The sequence below is a fragment of the Mytilus californianus genome, unplaced genomic scaffold (assembly GCF_021869535.1).
Source record: "Mytilus californianus isolate M0D057914Y unplaced genomic scaffold, xbMytCali1.0.p SCAF_9, whole genome shotgun sequence".
NCBI classification, from domain to species: domain Eukaryota; kingdom Metazoa; phylum Mollusca; class Bivalvia; order Mytilida; family Mytilidae; genus Mytilus; species Mytilus californianus.
The window spans coordinates 85,039,582-85,057,790 of NW_026262745.1; the positions used below are offsets into that span (position 1 = coordinate 85,039,582).

Consider the following 18,209-nt stretch of genomic DNA (forward strand, 5'->3'; position numbering starts at 1 on the left):
AGTAGAAAAACAATGTATTTATTATATATGTTATGTTGTTTGCTTTGACAGGAGGACTATTCTAATCCATTCTGTGGATTTCTGGATTTTAATATGCCGTAAGTAAATATACAGATCCCTGCCAGATTTCTGTGATGGCTTATATGATTTATTTATGGAATACAAAAAATAGACATAATATAACCTCGCTCATTTTCGTCCCATATGGAATTTACTGACCCTGTATATATCGTATGAGGTCCCTAGAACACTGTGTAACTCACATTATATAACACCATTCTTCTATTACTCAAAGCATGTTTCTTCACATTTCTGCACGTATGAACATATTGTTAACTTGATTATCCAAATTATATTTTACAAATGTATAATAATTGATTCTTTTTAAGAAATTTACAAACTGTATTACAGAGGTTCTCCAAATGGAGCATGGTCTACGGTAGGTTCCAGAATTGTTGAATCTACACATACCTATACAATTTGTGAATATAACCACACAACTAATTTTGCGATTCTAATGAGTCCTGGAAAGACAGTAAGCTATTTACATTACATGTACATACTAGTATCTTATTTGTATATCTTATTCAAATGCACACGTCAATTGTTTCTTGCAATCGTCATAAGGTAATGTCGAAATCAAAATTTTAACATGTTTGAGAATGAAAATATATAATACTTCTAAAATTGAATTAAACCTGAATATCCAAATTCAGTTCAGTTCAATTTTGCAATGGGGATTTGAAACGCTAGTTTTATTAATATAACCTAATTTAGTCCTATTCTCTACCATTACATTTGACTGAGTCTGATTCTCATGGCGGGTAATGCCTGAATAGCATGAAATGTCACCGTATCGAAGCAAGTGTTTGCGCTTCTTTTGAAGTTCTTGCGATTCCCATAGAGTTTTTGTATTGGTTTGTACATTCGATAAACAATCTTTATGCTACTGCTACCTTTTATATTTGAAGAGTCTTCATTATTCGGATGAACATTGAGTAACAGTAGTGTATATTTTGTACCTTGGTAGTACCGAAACGTTTTCTCCTTGTCGATGGTACCTGCGAGATCTATCACGACGAACCAAGTAAAAAATACATAAAAGCAATTGCAATTCGCACGACATGTTTGTTTGCTATAACCATTAGCCAGTACGCCTATAAAAAATTTGGAAACCAAATATATGAAACAAAATGCATACAAAGGGACATTAAACAGAACGTCAAAATTCGACTAAGACTTATTTTGGAAGAGGTATTCTAGAACTTTATTTTTATAACCTAATACCTAGTATTTGAAATGAGTAATTTGTAAATAAAATGTATTATTTGAATATTAGATTGTAGTTTTGCATAAAGGAGCGGTTCCAAGCCAGGACATCAAGGATTTTTTTTTATACTGATATAAATATATATATTTATAAAGGAATCAAAGATGAAGAAATCCTCAGAATTTAAAAGTTAAGATTGAATCATTCATATATCGTTCAGAATAATTGTTACACTTTATGATTATCGTTATGTTATACAAATACAAAATTGGTAGCAGAAAATAACTATTAATCAAGAACGCTAAGTAAGTTTCATTTGATGCATACACAAAACAATTACTTTACAAATGTGTAAAAACAATGAAATGAGATTTATGAAAGAAAAATCACGCTATTTTATATTGAAACGTATACAATTGTTAGCATATATGTAAGTGCTTATGAACATCCTAAATATGTATTGTTTTCTTTAAGCCACGTTCTCACAGCTTCCCCCTAAGTGTGATATCAGCAGTTGGTTGCAGCATTTCAATTCTTTGTCTGACCATAACAATAATTATTCATTATATCTTTTGGAGGTAAGTATTTGCAATTCATATTTTGATTTATGTTTAATCAACAAATTTTCTCTCGGCAACTAAAATACAGTAGTATTTCTCTAGGTACCAGCTATTTCAGTTATCTTACATGTTATGCAAACAAGAAGCAAATGGATAGCGCCTGAGCTCCTTGTATCGCTCTTCTTCTTCTATAATAAAATACGAGGCCTTGAACACTGAACTAAATCTAACACCTCACAGTTAAAGACAAATCTAGCTCCTGTTTGGGAAACTTTAATTTATTTATGTTCAAATTAATGCAAATTTCACGAATAACGATTAGAAACTGAATTATCTTCAATAACACAATTATCAGAGCAAAGATGAAAATAGCGGGCATGGTAATTTTATCCTTAGCAACGTTCCCAAACGATGATAGCTTTATTTGATACCAGTAGTTTAAATTCTATAAATGGGAAATATGCTACACTTAGCATTTTAGCGGTATTTTTAACATTGCCATATAAGCGGGAGGTTTGGCTAGACATAAAACCAGCTGGTTCAACCCACCATTTTTTCTTAAAATGTCCTATACCAAGTCAGGAATATGGCAGTTGTTATCTACAGTTTGTTTCTATGTATGTTCGCTTTTGTTGTAGTTCAGTGTGTCTGTTGTTCCGTTGTTTTCCTCTTATAGTTGATGTGTTTCCCTCGGTTTTAGTTTGTTACCCGGATTTGTTTTTGCTTAATCGAATTATGACTATTGAATAGCGGTATACTACTGTTGCCTTTATTGAAACAATAGATATATATAATGGATGTATACATTAATGCGACATTTAATTCGCTTATTAATTATAACGTTGTCATATATTTGCAGGCATGTCAGAAGTGATCGATCAAAAATTCTGATAAATTTGTGTGTTGCGTTAATAACGTCATACATCCTGTTCTTGGCAGGTGTAACAAAAACTTCAAATAAGGTAAGACTATGGAATTAAGGGAATTGAACAACGAACCACTAAAAATAAGAGTTTATAAGTTCGTTCGTCATTGACGCTACATTCTATGTATATCGAGCTGTTTCCTTTATTTTGACTTGGACGTGATTCAAAAAGTAATGTTCCAGGAGTTAAATATTTTCCTTTCAGTTAATTAAGTAGCATTTTGATATTTTACTTGCAGTCAATTAGGTTTTGTTCATGCAATATTCAAATGTTCAGAGATGATTCTTCAACAAGAACTTATGACAACTCTATGAAATTTGAATGAAAATAACATTTTATGAATGACGGTTTGTATTGATTTACTCTCACTAGAACGCTAAAACCGAAAGATTGCAGTTAAAACATAGTTTAAATAACGTTATTATGTATAGACGGGGTATTGCAGGAAGGTATGCTAACAACTAAGTCAATGTGTTGATGATACCGTCAATACCTAGCCGTCCAACAGCAGATGTCTCGACCGAGTGCAAGAAAATAAAAACAACACTTTATAAATGATAATCATTTCGACCTTTCGGACCACAAGCAAAGACATTTCCTTATTTTTTTAACTAGCGTAATTATCTTTGATAATTGACTTTAAGGCTAAATATACAAGAATAATATAAAGGTCAGTTTATACTGAAGATCAGTTTACATCAAACAGGGAATTTACCCTGGTGATAGTTGAATATGGTTACACCTTGTTGCTGAAATGAAAAATAATAAAGGCAAAGTTACGTGTGGGTGTCGTTAAAATATTATGCTTTACTTCATTTGAAATTATACATCGAAAATAAATTCGTTTTGATATACATGTAGTACAAAATTTGATTCATTATAAGAAAAAAAGTTTTATTAAGTACGTATGAAATAATTCCGCATGCTTTTGTGTCAAAATTTGAGGTCTTGTGTCACATTTTTTTTAGTTTTAAATATATGTATTTCATAATTATTTAGGTTGTCTGTACTGCTATTGCAGTCGCACTGCATTACCTGTTCTTGCTAGACTTTGCCTTGATGTTAGCAGAAGGCATTCAAGTGTCAATTATGGTTGTTATTATTTTCCGAACAAAGTCAATACTTCAGTGGCTGCTTCCATTGTGCTATAGTAAGTGTTGGTGTAGAAGATGAAACGTTTATGATGACAAAAATATTTGTTAAAACCAGCAACAGCCTAAACATTAATCATAATTTTAATTCGTATATATTGAAATTGGTAAATTAGAGTTATTTTACCCTAATAACTAAATCAAAAAGCATGTATCAAGAATAATTCCAGCTAATCTTAAATTAGTATAACTACTCAACAGGTGTCATCTATCTGTAAATAAGTAATACTTAAACATGTATAATATACATGTATTGATGATGGAGAGACGTAAATTGTACATCACAATAAATTATCTATGGCATAGACAATTGTAAAGACTAGAAACGAATTCAAGAGCATCAATTAAAAACCGCATATACTGTCGATTTAGTTACATTACATTGGCCACATCTTTTGTTACATATATCAAGGGTGAGCGACTTTATAATTTACAACAATGCATATTCTGTAGAGTGTTATCTGGACATCGATTATCAGAGAATATTCAGAGCTAATTGAAGCACCGATAAAGATACTCTGCATTATACATGTTATATGTATCTAAATATTTAAAAATATGCAAAATCCTGTACTTGCAATCACATAACGACTAAACTCAAGTAATCATCCCACAAAAAGATGTGGTTTTTGTCCATTGGTTGCTCTGACTCATTTACTTATATCTCAAATATGAGTGTTTTAATATAGTCATATATGTCGATCTCTGTTAAAATATTTTAACTTTCATATCTAAACGGGGGTAATTCAAACTCATCTCTTTGTATGGACACGTGTATATTTTTAAAAACAGAATGTTCACATATGACAAGTCTGTGTCGTTGAGTTGCTCTCGAATTGACTCATAACCGACATCATCTATTTTATTTCAATTATTGTATATTGATCTACGTTTACAACATTACAGTTATACCTGCTGTAATTGTGAGCATTTCTGCAGGAGTTACAAAGTTACAAGGATATGGTAACAGTCAGTTGTACGTACATATGTACTTTACGATTATTCTTTTCCTCGTTATTTCATGGGGGCATTTTATTTGGAGAATTAAACCAGGGTTAAACGGATTGTTTTTCATCAACCTATTTGTATTAACAAAAAAGGCAGAGAATATAATCGTAAGAATATATACATTTTAAAGTCATATGAAACTTCAAATTAAAAAAAAAATGAATATGTTTTATATACTAGTACTTGAATGGCTAAGTTAACCATAAACATTATTGTAAACGAAAATCCTTTATCTTATCAAAATGTTTCGAAATCTACTGCCATGAATCCTTGTCTTCCCGTACCCTCATTTGCCGATAGCTTTTCTGTATGCAGTGACCTTAACCACAAGACCTGTGATTAGGCCTTCAACAACCACACAGCGCGAGTTCGAGGGGAAAACCATGTGATTAAAAGCATGTTAACAAACGCGCATTGGAAGGTAAATAGTGTTAATTCATTCTGAAAGAACAATTAAATACACTTAATCATTAAACAATTGTTAAGGCAAAGTTAAATTAACGAATGGAATCGCATAAAAAATATAAAACAATAACATCTCTCTATCAACCCACTCATCAACCCACTTTTTTTTCACCAAGATTCCGTGTTGGTTGTTGATCAAGATCACAGTTCGGTAAACCGTAAACATGGGCAACAAAACAGAAAATTAATTAGTTTGTGATCAACAATCACTGACTGAAATATTTTTTTGTCGATTATACGTTATGTGTTCGTTATAAATGTTAATAACGTACAAACAGGACCAATGAGGACGTAGTTTAATATAAATGCAGGCATTGGTTCAACAATTTCTTTAATATTTTATTTACAAGAAACTCGTTTCATATGATTTTAAGTTAGATTATTTATCGTAGAATTGACCACGGTCCCTGAAAAAACAACAAGCATAGTTTCTCTCATTTCCATTTACAATATCCTGCATTCAAAATTGTCGACTATTTAATTTTCTTTTAGCTGCTGGCTGACCATCGAATCTAAACTTATATGGGCGTTTGTAGCACCGGCACTCTTCGTTGTCATGGTAAGTTTACAAACAGCATACATCACACAATGGGATGCTGATTGTTAGAACATAATTTAATTATTCATTGTATTTGCAAACATGTAGGTCATTTGAAAAAAAATGTTGCTTGAAACAATATGGTAGACCATATTGAGATTTTAAAGGTACCAATTTCTTCACGAGTTTGATACAAGTGTTACAAATAAAGATAATAAAGTAATATTGCGTACATCGTTGTATTACACATTTGGTAATTGTATTGATATAGCCTGTAATTTCGATTGGTAAAGTTTGTAGAAAAAAATCAAATATAATCTGCAATTAGCTGTAACAAAATATGATTTTTGTTGACTTCAAGGTTGCAAAGTATTTGACCCAAACAAAGGATATTTCCCGGGAGGCCGAAATTATTTTCAAATTTTCTATTAAGTGTAAGACACTACACCATCGCTGGTTTAAGAAAATGATTAAAAAAATGTGGATCAAAAGATATGATCTTTAAATCTTCATTTTTTATGTTTATCATCTTAAAGATGAATTTACTATGGATTTCGTTTGCTCACATTTAGCATGGTTAGTTCACCCAAAGGTTTTTGTCTAATTTTTTTTTGCAATCTTATATATACTATTTTTGAATGTATGTTGTTTTGCTTTCTTTTAGTCATGGAATTATCTGTGGATTTTCAATTTATTGCGTTTGGTAGCCCCCTTGTTAGGTTCTTTCTTTTGTTTAAAGGTCTAATATCAACTTTTAAAATATATATGGTATAACAGTCTTAAAAAAAAGCCTACAAAGGTTGCACCAAGCCTATCATTTGTTTTTAGATACAATGAGTTAAATAGACTTTTAAACTGTTTGCTATATTTTCATTTGACTAATCATCTATTGGTTCTTCTTTTCTTTAGACTAACATAATTATCCTGATAATAATGATATATAAAATTATGACAATCAGAGGACTGGCTGCAAAAACACTTAAACAAAAATCAAAGTAAGTAAATAATAAATTGTTCTTACATTTAATTAAAAATAAATGACTATACAATTCAAAATCTAAATATTTTGTTACCAGATTGCTATTGAGACTGGTGTAGATTGCTATCTCCTATATGTTTAAATTATTATACCTTTTTAGTCTAAATACATTCAGAATGTATTTCGTCAATAAAACTTAATCTATTTATATATATATGTTCTATATCGGCTTTCTTAAAACGAAGATGTGGCAACACTCCACCAGACACCAAAATGACGTAGTATTTAACAACTATAGGTCACCTTACAGCCTTCAACAACGAGTAGAACTCATACAACATAGTAATATCTAAAAAGTCACGAAATGACAAATGTCGAACATTCAAAAGATACAACTAACGGCCTGATTTATATACAAAACAATAAACAAAAACTAATATGATATACAGCAACAAATGACAACCACTGAATTACAGGTTCCTGACTTTGGAAATGCACATAAAGAATGTGGCAAGGCTTAATATGTTTGCAGGCGCTTAACCCTCCCAGAAAAACTGATAGTACCGACATATAGTCCCTTTTAAGTAATGAGTTACAGCAGTTGATAATAGGTCAAAACTGGTGTTAGTGTCGTCATTTATCAATCTCATCTTTTTGTGACGTTATAAATTTAGCATTGTATTAAGGAAATACTAAGGAAAAACACAAATGTAAAAGTAGTCTATATATTGATAATCACAACAATACAACAATATATAGCCTAACATTTAACGTTATTGAAATGCAATATCCGCTTTAACGCGAATATTTAAGCAACTGGTACCCCTTTTAAGTACGTCCAATACGTATTTGGTGTATAACCTTCTGCAAATACCTTCGTGACCACATGCCCTAGAAGTCATTAAAATATAACAGAAAACATTTGGTGTAATTATAAAGCATAAAGGGCTCAAAACAAGCTTTCAAATGTTTCGGTTTTGGCGTTCCTTATATGGATAATTCGAGAAAAGTATGAAATTAGTGAAGTGTTATTTTTATCATCTAAAATAGTTATCCTTTCGTTTTACCTTAGGGAGTTGGAACTTATAGAATTTTAAAGTCTTAAAATTTAGAATGAATTGTTAGTTTATTTTATCTTATTCTAAAAGAAAACAATGTTTTATCATTGCTATGATTTCATTTTGAAATTAATATTTTACAAATTGTTAAGTACTTGTAAGAAAGGCAAACGATAGCAGAGAAAACAACATAATAGCTTAGGACTAAGATAGACTACACCGTATCAAATAAAAAGGACAAAAAGACAACCAAAATATAAAAAAAAACACAATATAAAGTATTAGTAAAGATATGATGCAGACTGTGGTATCCTTTATTTCAAGGTATATGAGATAGATTCGTTCAACATAGTCACTAAAATTTTGATTACATAGTGAGTGTTCATTTTCAATATAGCGGATCGTGAAGCTGAATGATAATGCTAACATATTGCGTTCTTCAAAAAAATATCCTGTATGAAGTCTAGTCCATGTAAAAAAGGTACAAGTCGGAAAGTGGAAGGTCACAGTTAATTCCTATCCGAATGTTAATGGTCTGTTCAAACACAGGTCCTCAAAACGTAACAAATGTGTTGTCAATCAAACAAATCAAGCATCTTGAAGCTGTATAATTTAGATAACTTTTTCTTTTCTTGAATCAGACATTATGCATGTGTCAGAGGGTTTTTTACAAAAAAATATTAATCCTTCTTTTCAAAACAAGACAGTTGTACCTAAATACATTGACCATTCTTATTTATTAGATTTTTCAAGCCGTCTAAAATGAGGGGTACTAGTAAGGGGCAGAGAGGTCAAATGCCTTTTTCAACTATTTCGCGAGGAAAGAGACTATATCTGTAGAAATGTTTATTATCACCATCTGAATCACAACAGAGATTCACAGTTTTCATTACTGATTGAAATGATGTTAATATTCGAGAAGAATTTTTGTTAACCAATTGTTAGGCTCGGCAATTAAACCTTGTTTGTAAGAACCCTTACGTTTATTTGATAGTCAGTGCAGTAAGGAACGATGTTTTTTTTTCAACGCTGGTTGAGATTCAAATATAACACAGAACCTACCTACCAGCAACGAATTTATCTTTAAGGTAGGACATACCTTATACAATGCTATGAAGATAGATGGTTACATATCAATTAAGTTTTCTATTCTGGTTTTAACTTAGTCCCGAATTGTAACAAATGTGTTTGATTCATGGTAGAGCGATTTGTGTATAAGTTTATAATAGATATGTATTAAGGTATAAACGAACTTCTTAGCCCAACTAAAACGCAATGAAGCCTCCCTTAACATAATCCAGAAACTTAAGGCAAGATTGAAAATTGGACTAAACTTGTGTCCTTTAGTTAAAAATTAAGTATTTCTGTTTGAATCTTTCAGGGCAGGAATTAAAAGTATTTGCGTAATTTTTCCACTATTCGGAATTACATGGATACTTGGCGCATTTTCGGTGAACGAAGATCTAGTAGTATTTCAATACTTATTTGCAGTATGCAACTCACTTCAGGTATATATAAAGCATAATGCAAACAATTTTGCAACCTCTTTGAAAGATAAAAACATGATTGTGATATGAGTTTGTATAGTTAAATAATTCTGGATTACATTCAATGATATTTATATGTATTCATAAATCTGCCGCAACAAATCGGACTAGACTTATTCTATGTGTCACTGTCACTATGTTACGGTTCTAAGTAACGGCTTTTTATGTCTATCGTCTGCTCGAGTATTCTAAGACATGTTACAACAAGGACATTTACATTCTTAGGAAATCATTTCATCTTATTTATAGGTAGCGATTCACATATCTATTTAACTCTGTTGACTGGAAAAGATATATATTTAATGCATATTGACTAAAAATAAATTAGGCTAGGGTACCTGATGAGGATGTACAGCCTTGGTCGAATGTTACCTAAATGATATCCTAAACACAATGTGTAATATCATCAAATCATACAAATTTCTAGTAGATTATTTGATTACCATAGATCATTACTTCGGGGAAATTCTTTCAGATATATAGATGTGCAAAATATTCTAATTTATCACAGAACAATCTACCGAAGAAAGGTCTAATCAAGTTTCAGCAGTTTATAGTCCTGTAGTTTAATTCACACATATACATGCATATAACTTAAACAGCGCGAGACTTCTAAAGTCTTTATAGAAAATATATATAATGGTATTAGTAAGTTTGGGATTGGTTCATGGAAATGAATATTTACAAAATTCTATCTACGATTTTGGTTTAAAATTTATCAAAATGATAATTTTGCCTGCCTTTCTTAATTCTTAAAACTCTTACCGATTTCTCCAGTTTGAAAAGTAAAATTCATCCATATTATTCAGTATTGTAATGATATATATATTATTTTCCGTAGTTTTTATTATGTCTTTAAACATCTTATCTTACATCAATATTAATTGATGCACATTGCCTAATGACCAGATGCTAATATGTCATGCATATGAATACGACAACAAGTTAATAAGATAATTAGATACATGCTGTAACATGTGTCATGAAAGACGGGACATTTGTTCTACTTCTGGAAAAGATATGTTTAAGGTTCATCATCATAAAAAATGGACAAAATGGTTGCGTTTACACCTCAAAAATTACTTTCAGTACACAAAATGCATTATATGTTTAGTTATTAATGCGTTACATAGAGCGTAACACTATTTCTAGCTGCACAAGATTTACTGTACTCAACGTTATATCTGAGGTGTAAACACAACCATTTTTTCCATTCGTTGAGATGAACCTTAATAGGTGCAGAAATTGTGCATTGCAACAGGCCGTGTACGGACTCCTTAAAGAGCTTATGCAATGATTTTTCGATGTGTAGAGAGGATTGCACTCTCTTCACAATACATCGTGACCCTTTTTTAACATGACGTGGCGTATATGCACATTCCGAAAACCCAAAAGAACTCCTCCCTGCAGCTAATGAGTGGTAGAATTTCAAGGAATGAACATATCCAAACACACCAGTAAATTCGGACTTACGGTAACGTTGGTAATAATTTCAAGTAGTTTTATTTTCACTAGCTACGAAATATCATTTGTCTTTTACCACAAGGATTGACGGGGATATAGAAATATTGTCATACCCGGACTATCCTGTTCGGAAGTTAAAATCTTGCTGCAGTATGATATCCATTTGTATGTGAAGGATCTTTAAATACGCACCCACGTCCGGTTTGAATAGGGAAGTTAATTTTAATGTCTCGTGTAAGGTGAAATCCACATTGTCTGTTAGTTAAATAAGTTCAACGTTTCAACAAATTTAGTTTTGGTCTGTAGGTGAACTTTTGAAAGGTAGAACTTTTGCAACGTTGAATTTTTCCCCTTTTTATTCATACCCACATTTCCAGCGGCAATTTCCAAAATATGAATCCATCGTCCAGATCTACGTATCTTACAGAACTTCCCGACTATATCTATTTTTAATTCGTTCTCGTTATGAATATGCAAACACTTGTTCACTGGACATTAAAGAAGTAAGAATCATTATCCAATCAGTTATCTTTGACTAATACTATGTATATATTATTTAATATCATCATTAAATAAAATATATTCCTAATTCATTTCAGGGCTTTTTCATATGTTTGTTTCATTGCTTTTTAAATAAACAGGTAAGTAAAATGGATGCTAGAATGAAAATAAAAAATCTTACTGCTGTTCATCATTAAAAACATTAATTTCACTCTATGAATAGCTTTTTTTCGTAAGAATATCTTTTGATCAGAAGCATTTTTAAACGGCTAGTACAATTTCTTTGATACAAAAAAGGTAAACCATTAGTTAATAGTGAAAATATTGAAAATTTAAAGCAGAACATGACACCAGATCTTATTTTTATATTAATCTCAAAAATAAAATCCATTTAAGGACGACCGTTTCAGTGGTATCGTATAAGTGAATTGGCCTTGACTGCAGGAGATCATCATGATCATTGGTTCGATTCTCGGTTAGGATAATCCAAAAGCTGAAAATTTCTCTTTTTGCTGCTTCTCTTCTTAGCAATAAAAGTGTCGAACAGTTCTGAACTGACCGCAGTAGCTATGTTTTTTTTTTATTCCGAAAGAATGGGCATGATTTTAATCTCCAGGATTGGTTAAGAATAACATGACCGTTTTCTGTTGAACATTATTTTCTTATGATTATTTTTATTTTATTATCAATAAGTGTAAGGAGTTATAATCACAAGTGCGATACAATATTTAATATGCCCAAACAAATGTGATTTATCAAAATGAAACACTAAAGGGGACAATATACGAATGCGAGACTAGCCAATCAAAAGCTGTATAACAGATGTACAGTCGGATATGAATAGTTGTTTACAAACAAGCATGTTTATTTAAAAAAAAGATCTCCCCTATATATTTGGAGTGATTAACACTGGAACAAAATCGCATTAAAAAAAGAGGCAGATGATACCAAAAGGACATGATTTTTCCATGCGCTGCGGACGTTGCCACTTGAACATGCATGTTGAGCAGTTGAATGTATTTCTGTATAGATTTAATAGCTTGCATTCATACCTCAAATGGCATTTTAGGTTAGACAAGGATATGAACATTACCAAAGACGGAGAAAGGCCAGTCGTTTGCTTGAGTCAAAATCATTTAGTAGTTCAGTAAGTTATTATATTTCAAAAGACAGTTAAATACAATTTTAAATTGTTTAATCAAAGGATATGACTTATGAATAACTTTACTCGTAGTGTATTTTCTTGACAATTAAGGTATGTAGGGAGAAACAGTGTTTTACGACGATTTTAATATATAAATGTCAGCAAATATGGATACGGAACGTGAATGGCACTGCAACACAACAAAACATTTAACAAAAATGCATAGAGAAGGCTTCATACAGTCTTCAACTGTAAAAAGAAGTTTATACATTTGTTTAAGCTCTAAATCATCTGATTCTATTAAAATTGTAAAAAAAGAAGTAAGAAATAAAAGCACGAAAACAATCTTAATAAAGAAACGAAAAAGACAACTACAGAGAAGGTTCCTGACTTGGACCAGGTAAAATCAAAATAGTTTTTTTGAAATTACAATCCTCCATATTTTTATTTACATCAGTTGAAGTTTTTAATATTTAATGTACAACTAAGTTAACGACATTACCGCGATTTTGAGAGAAAGTATCATTTTAAAACAGCAGACAGGGATAACAGGTTTTATGTTTCGCTTGTTACTGCTACTTCTTCATAACTCTTATAATATTATGTAGTTTTCTATACGGATACAATAAGTGGACAGAAATTGATAAACAAAAAAATATATATCGATATTTTGTTATATTTCAGTTGATATCACTAATACTTATTACTATTCATAGAAGATATATCTCTTCACTTTCAGGATTTTCAAACAAGAAGGACACGTGATAGCACTAAACACACCACTGAAAATCGACGTAGGTCAGATGAAGACGAAATATTAAAAGGTCGAAATCATCATGCTAATACTTTTTACACTCAGTCCAAATTCTATAATCCTACTTTTGCTCATTAATTTCATAAATAGATTGTATGTAAAACAGAAATGGAATATTAAAGAATGTGACTGTAACAATAATCATGGTAGCCATCTGTTAAACATAGGAAAGACTTTCGCAAAATTTCTCATATGTTGATGAGTTTCATTAAAATTAGAATAAAGTATAGTTGTGTGTTGTTGTTGTTGTTATATATGTAGAATATAGTGGTCAGCAAAGGACATGATGTACAATTGTGGTTTAAATATTTTTCTGATTAATTAGAAATAGTTGTGTTGTTTGTATACTCTACACTAGAAGGTTTAAAGTTTCGTTTTAAATCTTTGATACCTAGATCTATTACGTAAGTCATGTTCAGGGAATTGTCAATTGAACCGAACATCAAGCAAAAAGGATTTCTGTATGTCTTTATTAGAGGTGTCCTCAGTAAGAATCAGTTTGCCATTGTGAAGCCTTTGAAAGTCATAAGATATTGCTCTGCCACAGTTACATAAAAGGGATAGAGAACGCGCGGTAGGTATGAAAAAAGATACGACAACAAGCAACAAACCAGTATTAAACAGAAATTCTATCAATATAATTTGGGCACTTGAAACTGTGAATTGAGCTCTGATAATGTTATGTAACACAATTTTGATTGAATATAATGAATTCCCGAAGGTTTATGAACAGATGATATCAAACCACCCATAGCCACGTCGTGAACTGGTGTATATTTTCGATGACCGTGATTACTTTTGCGTCAAACTGAGATGTTCAACAATTATAATTTGTTGATATAACTACACCTGGGAATAGACAAAATACGTACACCAATGATTTTGTCGTAGCATCCGTTAGGAAAACCTGTTCACATTTTTTTCTATAAAATAATATGCTCTTTGTAAGCGATATTATGTACTCTGTAGGAGGTGACTTGTTGAACGGTAGAGAAATAATGGAATGATCAAGCTGGTGAAAGTGTTAACAGAGAAAGTTATTGTTATCGGGATTATAAACATTAGACTGGAAATCAGACATTCATTAGTTAAGTCTTTGTCGTGTTTTCCGACTTAAACCAGTTCACAAAGATGTATTCAATACCGTACATAATATTAGAATGAGTACAATCCAGCTCCTCATGACAAGCAATACGTCCAGCATTTTGTTGATATCATTTTCTTGGTATTTGTTGTCGAAGACGATGCTATGATCTTTAAATTCAGCATTTGGAATAGTATAGTAAAGCTTACAAAAATCAAATGTTTTGATATTATTACAAAACTGTAAAGATTGTGAAAAGTAAAATATCAATAATACCGAACTCCAAGGAAAAATTCAAAACGGAAAGTTCCTTATCAAATGGCAAAATCAAAAGCTCAAACACATCAAACAAATGGAAAACAACTGTCATAATCCTGTGTTGGTACAGACATTTCCTTATGTAGAAAATGAAGGATTAAACATGGTTTTATAGCTAGCTACACCTCTCACTTGTATGACAATCATATAGCATTCCATTATATTGATAACAATGTGTGAGTAAAACAAACAGATATAATAGGTAAAAATGTAAAAAATTAGGGCAAAGCAGTCAACATTTTGATATAATCTCAATCACTACAAAAACAAATAAATATTTAAACAAAAAACAAAAACAAAATGGCATGTATACACTCTATAGACAAAGTCATTAATAAAAATGAAAGATAAGAACACAAAAATGACCATAGCACAATAAAATAATGGCACGATGTATAAATACCTAGGCATGTCAAAAGTATATACATAAAACGGATTAAATTGTTAAGGTTCAAATATACAAAGACAAATAAAAAGAACACTATAACACGTGATCTAGATGATAAACAACGACAGTACCTAGAATCTATACTTCAAAACCATCATGTACTATTTGTGAAGTTGATACGGAATATTTATCAACAAGGTCTTGTTATCTTCCGATTAACTTTTTTTAGAAAAAGGACGAGACGTTCTTTGACATAACCCTGGTTCATAAACTTTCTGCTCAAACACTGGTGACGTTTTAGTGCATTTTGAAGTAGATCTTAAGAATTTGCAAGAATCCAGATCTGATTGATACAGCCGGTTGAGTATTTCTTACACAACATTTCAAATTTTAGAACATTTCGAATTGTTCTATTATGTTGGATTATTGCTTTTATCTTGTAATACTGAATTAACCCTTTAAAGTTCTTTAGCATCCTACAGTTGAATTGGATTTTTATATTAAATTGTCTACAAACCGGAACATCATTACCTAAACCGTACGCATAATGATGATATTTCTGTTCGCTTGTCATAAATGGTGGATACAAGTAGATTCTATTCGCATACTATACAAATAAAGCACACATGGATTTGTTATTTTTTGCAGTTATTTCAATTGGTATCGGATTCATGCTCGTAGATTACTCTCTGTCATATTTCTTTCTCGTTTGTTGTTTTATGATAAATAAGGCCATTGGGAATCTCGTATGAGTATTTTTTTTTATTTTCATGTCAGGCCCTTAATTTTTAGCACTATACAGTATTGATTTTGGTCATTGTTGAAGGCCGCTTGGTAACATATTGTTGCTTACACCCATGTTCTTTGGTCTGTGGTCTTGGTGGATAGCTCGAAATGGTAATCATAGATATTTTATAATGGTATAGGAATCCCTGATACAAGCTTAAGCAATCATAGTTGAACTAGATTAGAGTCCTAGTCAATTTTGAAATAACAAGATAATTGTTATCACTTGTATCGTTTCCTTTTAACTGTATAAACTGCTTTTGTAAGCAGCATTCCATCAGTATATTCATATTCTGGAACTATTGCAGGCACCACTTCTTTTCAATACCCCTTTCAGCTATGGAATGTTTTTGGGTCGGGAAGTTTCGAAAGTATATTGTATTTTAATCTATATAAATAAGATGTTGTGGTATGAGTGCCAATGAGACAATTCTCCATCCAAGTCACAATGTGTAAAAAGTAAACAATTATAGTTTTATAACATGTGGCTGTTGTGAACGTTAATCAATATCGAACAGAGAGGTCATCAATTTTAAAACCTAATCCACATTTACTGCCTTGTGCTATTTCAACAACATAAGTATCAAGTTCAGCAAAACAATAATGGCCAATATCACTGAAAACAAGTGAGAGATGATATCAATGTGCAATCGAAAATAACGTGTAAAATAAGAGCAGACAACACCATGGCAAACGACAAAAGACGAAAGAGCAAACACCTACAACTAAACAACTCATAAAAAACAAAAACAAAATTGAGTAACACGAACCCTACCAATAACCGGGATATAAAAGGTGCTCCGGAAGGGCCGGCATTACCTGCTTCACATGTTACATCCGTCGTGTATCTTTTTTTAAAGAAAGTGGTTAGTGATTTTTATTGATTAAGCTACTTGCAATAGCAGATTAATAAATGTCTCTTGTGTAACAATCATACATCAGCAGAAACAAAATATTTTTACATGTTAATCTCCTAACCCTTATACTTAACTGAATGAGAAGATTCAAATTGAAAACAAGGTCTCCCATGACAAAACTAGTTTCTTTGTTTTTCAAATAGGTCCTCTTATTTTCGACTTTTTTTTCATGTGTTCTTGTATCTCTCTCTTTTTTTTGTTATAAAATGAATTCAAGCGGTAAGTTTTGTTCTAACGCAGCACCATCTCCTGCACGTCTTTCAGTTTTCTCGTTTGAACTGATTTAAATGTTTTATGTTGGGGCCTTAAGGAGAAAATGCCCTGTTTATGGGTTTTGCTCATTCTTGAAGGCAGTACTGTCACTTTTAGTGGCTTCCTTCTACGTCATTTGATCTCTGGTGGAAAGTTGTTTAATTTACTTTAAATTCAGATACTGAATTATCCTGCGCGTATCTTTGTGTTTTTTTTCGGAACTAAATGTAAGCATGTTATGGATTAATTTTTTGCCAATGGAGTCCAGTTCATGGTTTAGCAAAATTGCTCGATCTAAGATATATGTCGCGTTCCCTGTTTTATGCATAACAGGTTCTGGCATAGTTCTGGGTATTTTTTTAGTAAGGTGAAAAGCATGAATCTTGAATTATGTTAAAAAAGCTACTGAATGTTTCCATTAATTCAGAGGTCCTGTTTATAATGTAACAAATGATTTAAATACGATGGATCGTGAATATTTGTGGTTATAAATTCCGACTAATGCAGCTTCACAATGATAAAGTAAATAAAGCACGATTGCTCATAAACAGCTGCATATAATGTCATTCAACCTTCTAGGTCTACTCGTTTGGAGCATACAAAGGGATGAACTAAGTATTCGGGCTTTTTGGCGGAGGTCGTACCTGGTCCGGATTGGTTAGGAGGTGTGATTCAGTGATGTTTTTATAGTGTTAATTTCATTTTGTATAACCTTCTGTTATTTTAATTAGTTCATACCTCAACGGGAAATTGTGTATTTCGCATTATGATTTACTTTACTGAAGTATCAACTGCAAACACTTTCTTGTGGCGTCTTTGTAAGATTTAATTTTGCGCGTGTTTGAATTTCTTTAAGTCAGGTGTGTTGTACATTTATGATGTTTGTTTAACCAACTTTAGCTGCTGCTTGATCACAAGTATTGCAACGTAAATCAAATATGTATGTTTGGGTTGCTTATTTACTGTAATCAATATAATGGAACTATAAACAACTGTTATACATGTCAGAGGTTGAATTTGAAATAAAACCAGTTTTAAC

At 31.5% G+C, this 18,209-nt stretch overlaps 1 protein-coding gene across 2 annotated transcripts in view; it reads left to right on the top strand.

Moving 5' to 3' along the window:
- LOC127716697 (adhesion G protein-coupled receptor B1-like) overlaps nt 1–13,663 on the top strand; it is a 35,136-nt gene extending 21,473 nt beyond the window's left edge. The window contains exons 15-26 of one of the 2 annotated variants that reach the window (XM_052222928.1): nt 52–98; nt 412–535; nt 1,745–1,848; nt 2,690–2,792; nt 3,756–3,906; nt 4,814–4,883; nt 5,873–5,939; nt 6,828–6,913; nt 9,337–9,463; nt 11,566–11,607; nt 12,537–12,614; nt 13,351–13,663. In XM_052222928.1, coding sequence (XP_052078888.1) covers nt 52–98; nt 412–535; nt 1,745–1,848; nt 2,690–2,792; nt 3,756–3,906; nt 4,814–4,883; nt 5,873–5,939; nt 6,828–6,913; nt 9,337–9,463; nt 11,566–11,607; nt 12,537–12,614; nt 13,351–13,503 — 1,152 coding nt within the window. In that variant the 3' untranslated portion in view covers nt 13,504–13,663. Of the gene's footprint in view, nt 1–51; nt 99–411; nt 536–1,744; nt 1,849–2,689; nt 2,793–3,755; nt 3,907–4,813; nt 4,884–5,872; nt 5,940–6,827; nt 6,914–9,336; nt 9,464–11,565; nt 11,608–12,536; nt 12,615–13,350 lie in introns of those variants that run through there. The other variant, XR_007989083.1, reaches the window with a different exon arrangement.
- The last annotated feature ends 4,546 nt before the right edge of the window (nt 13,664–18,209 follow it).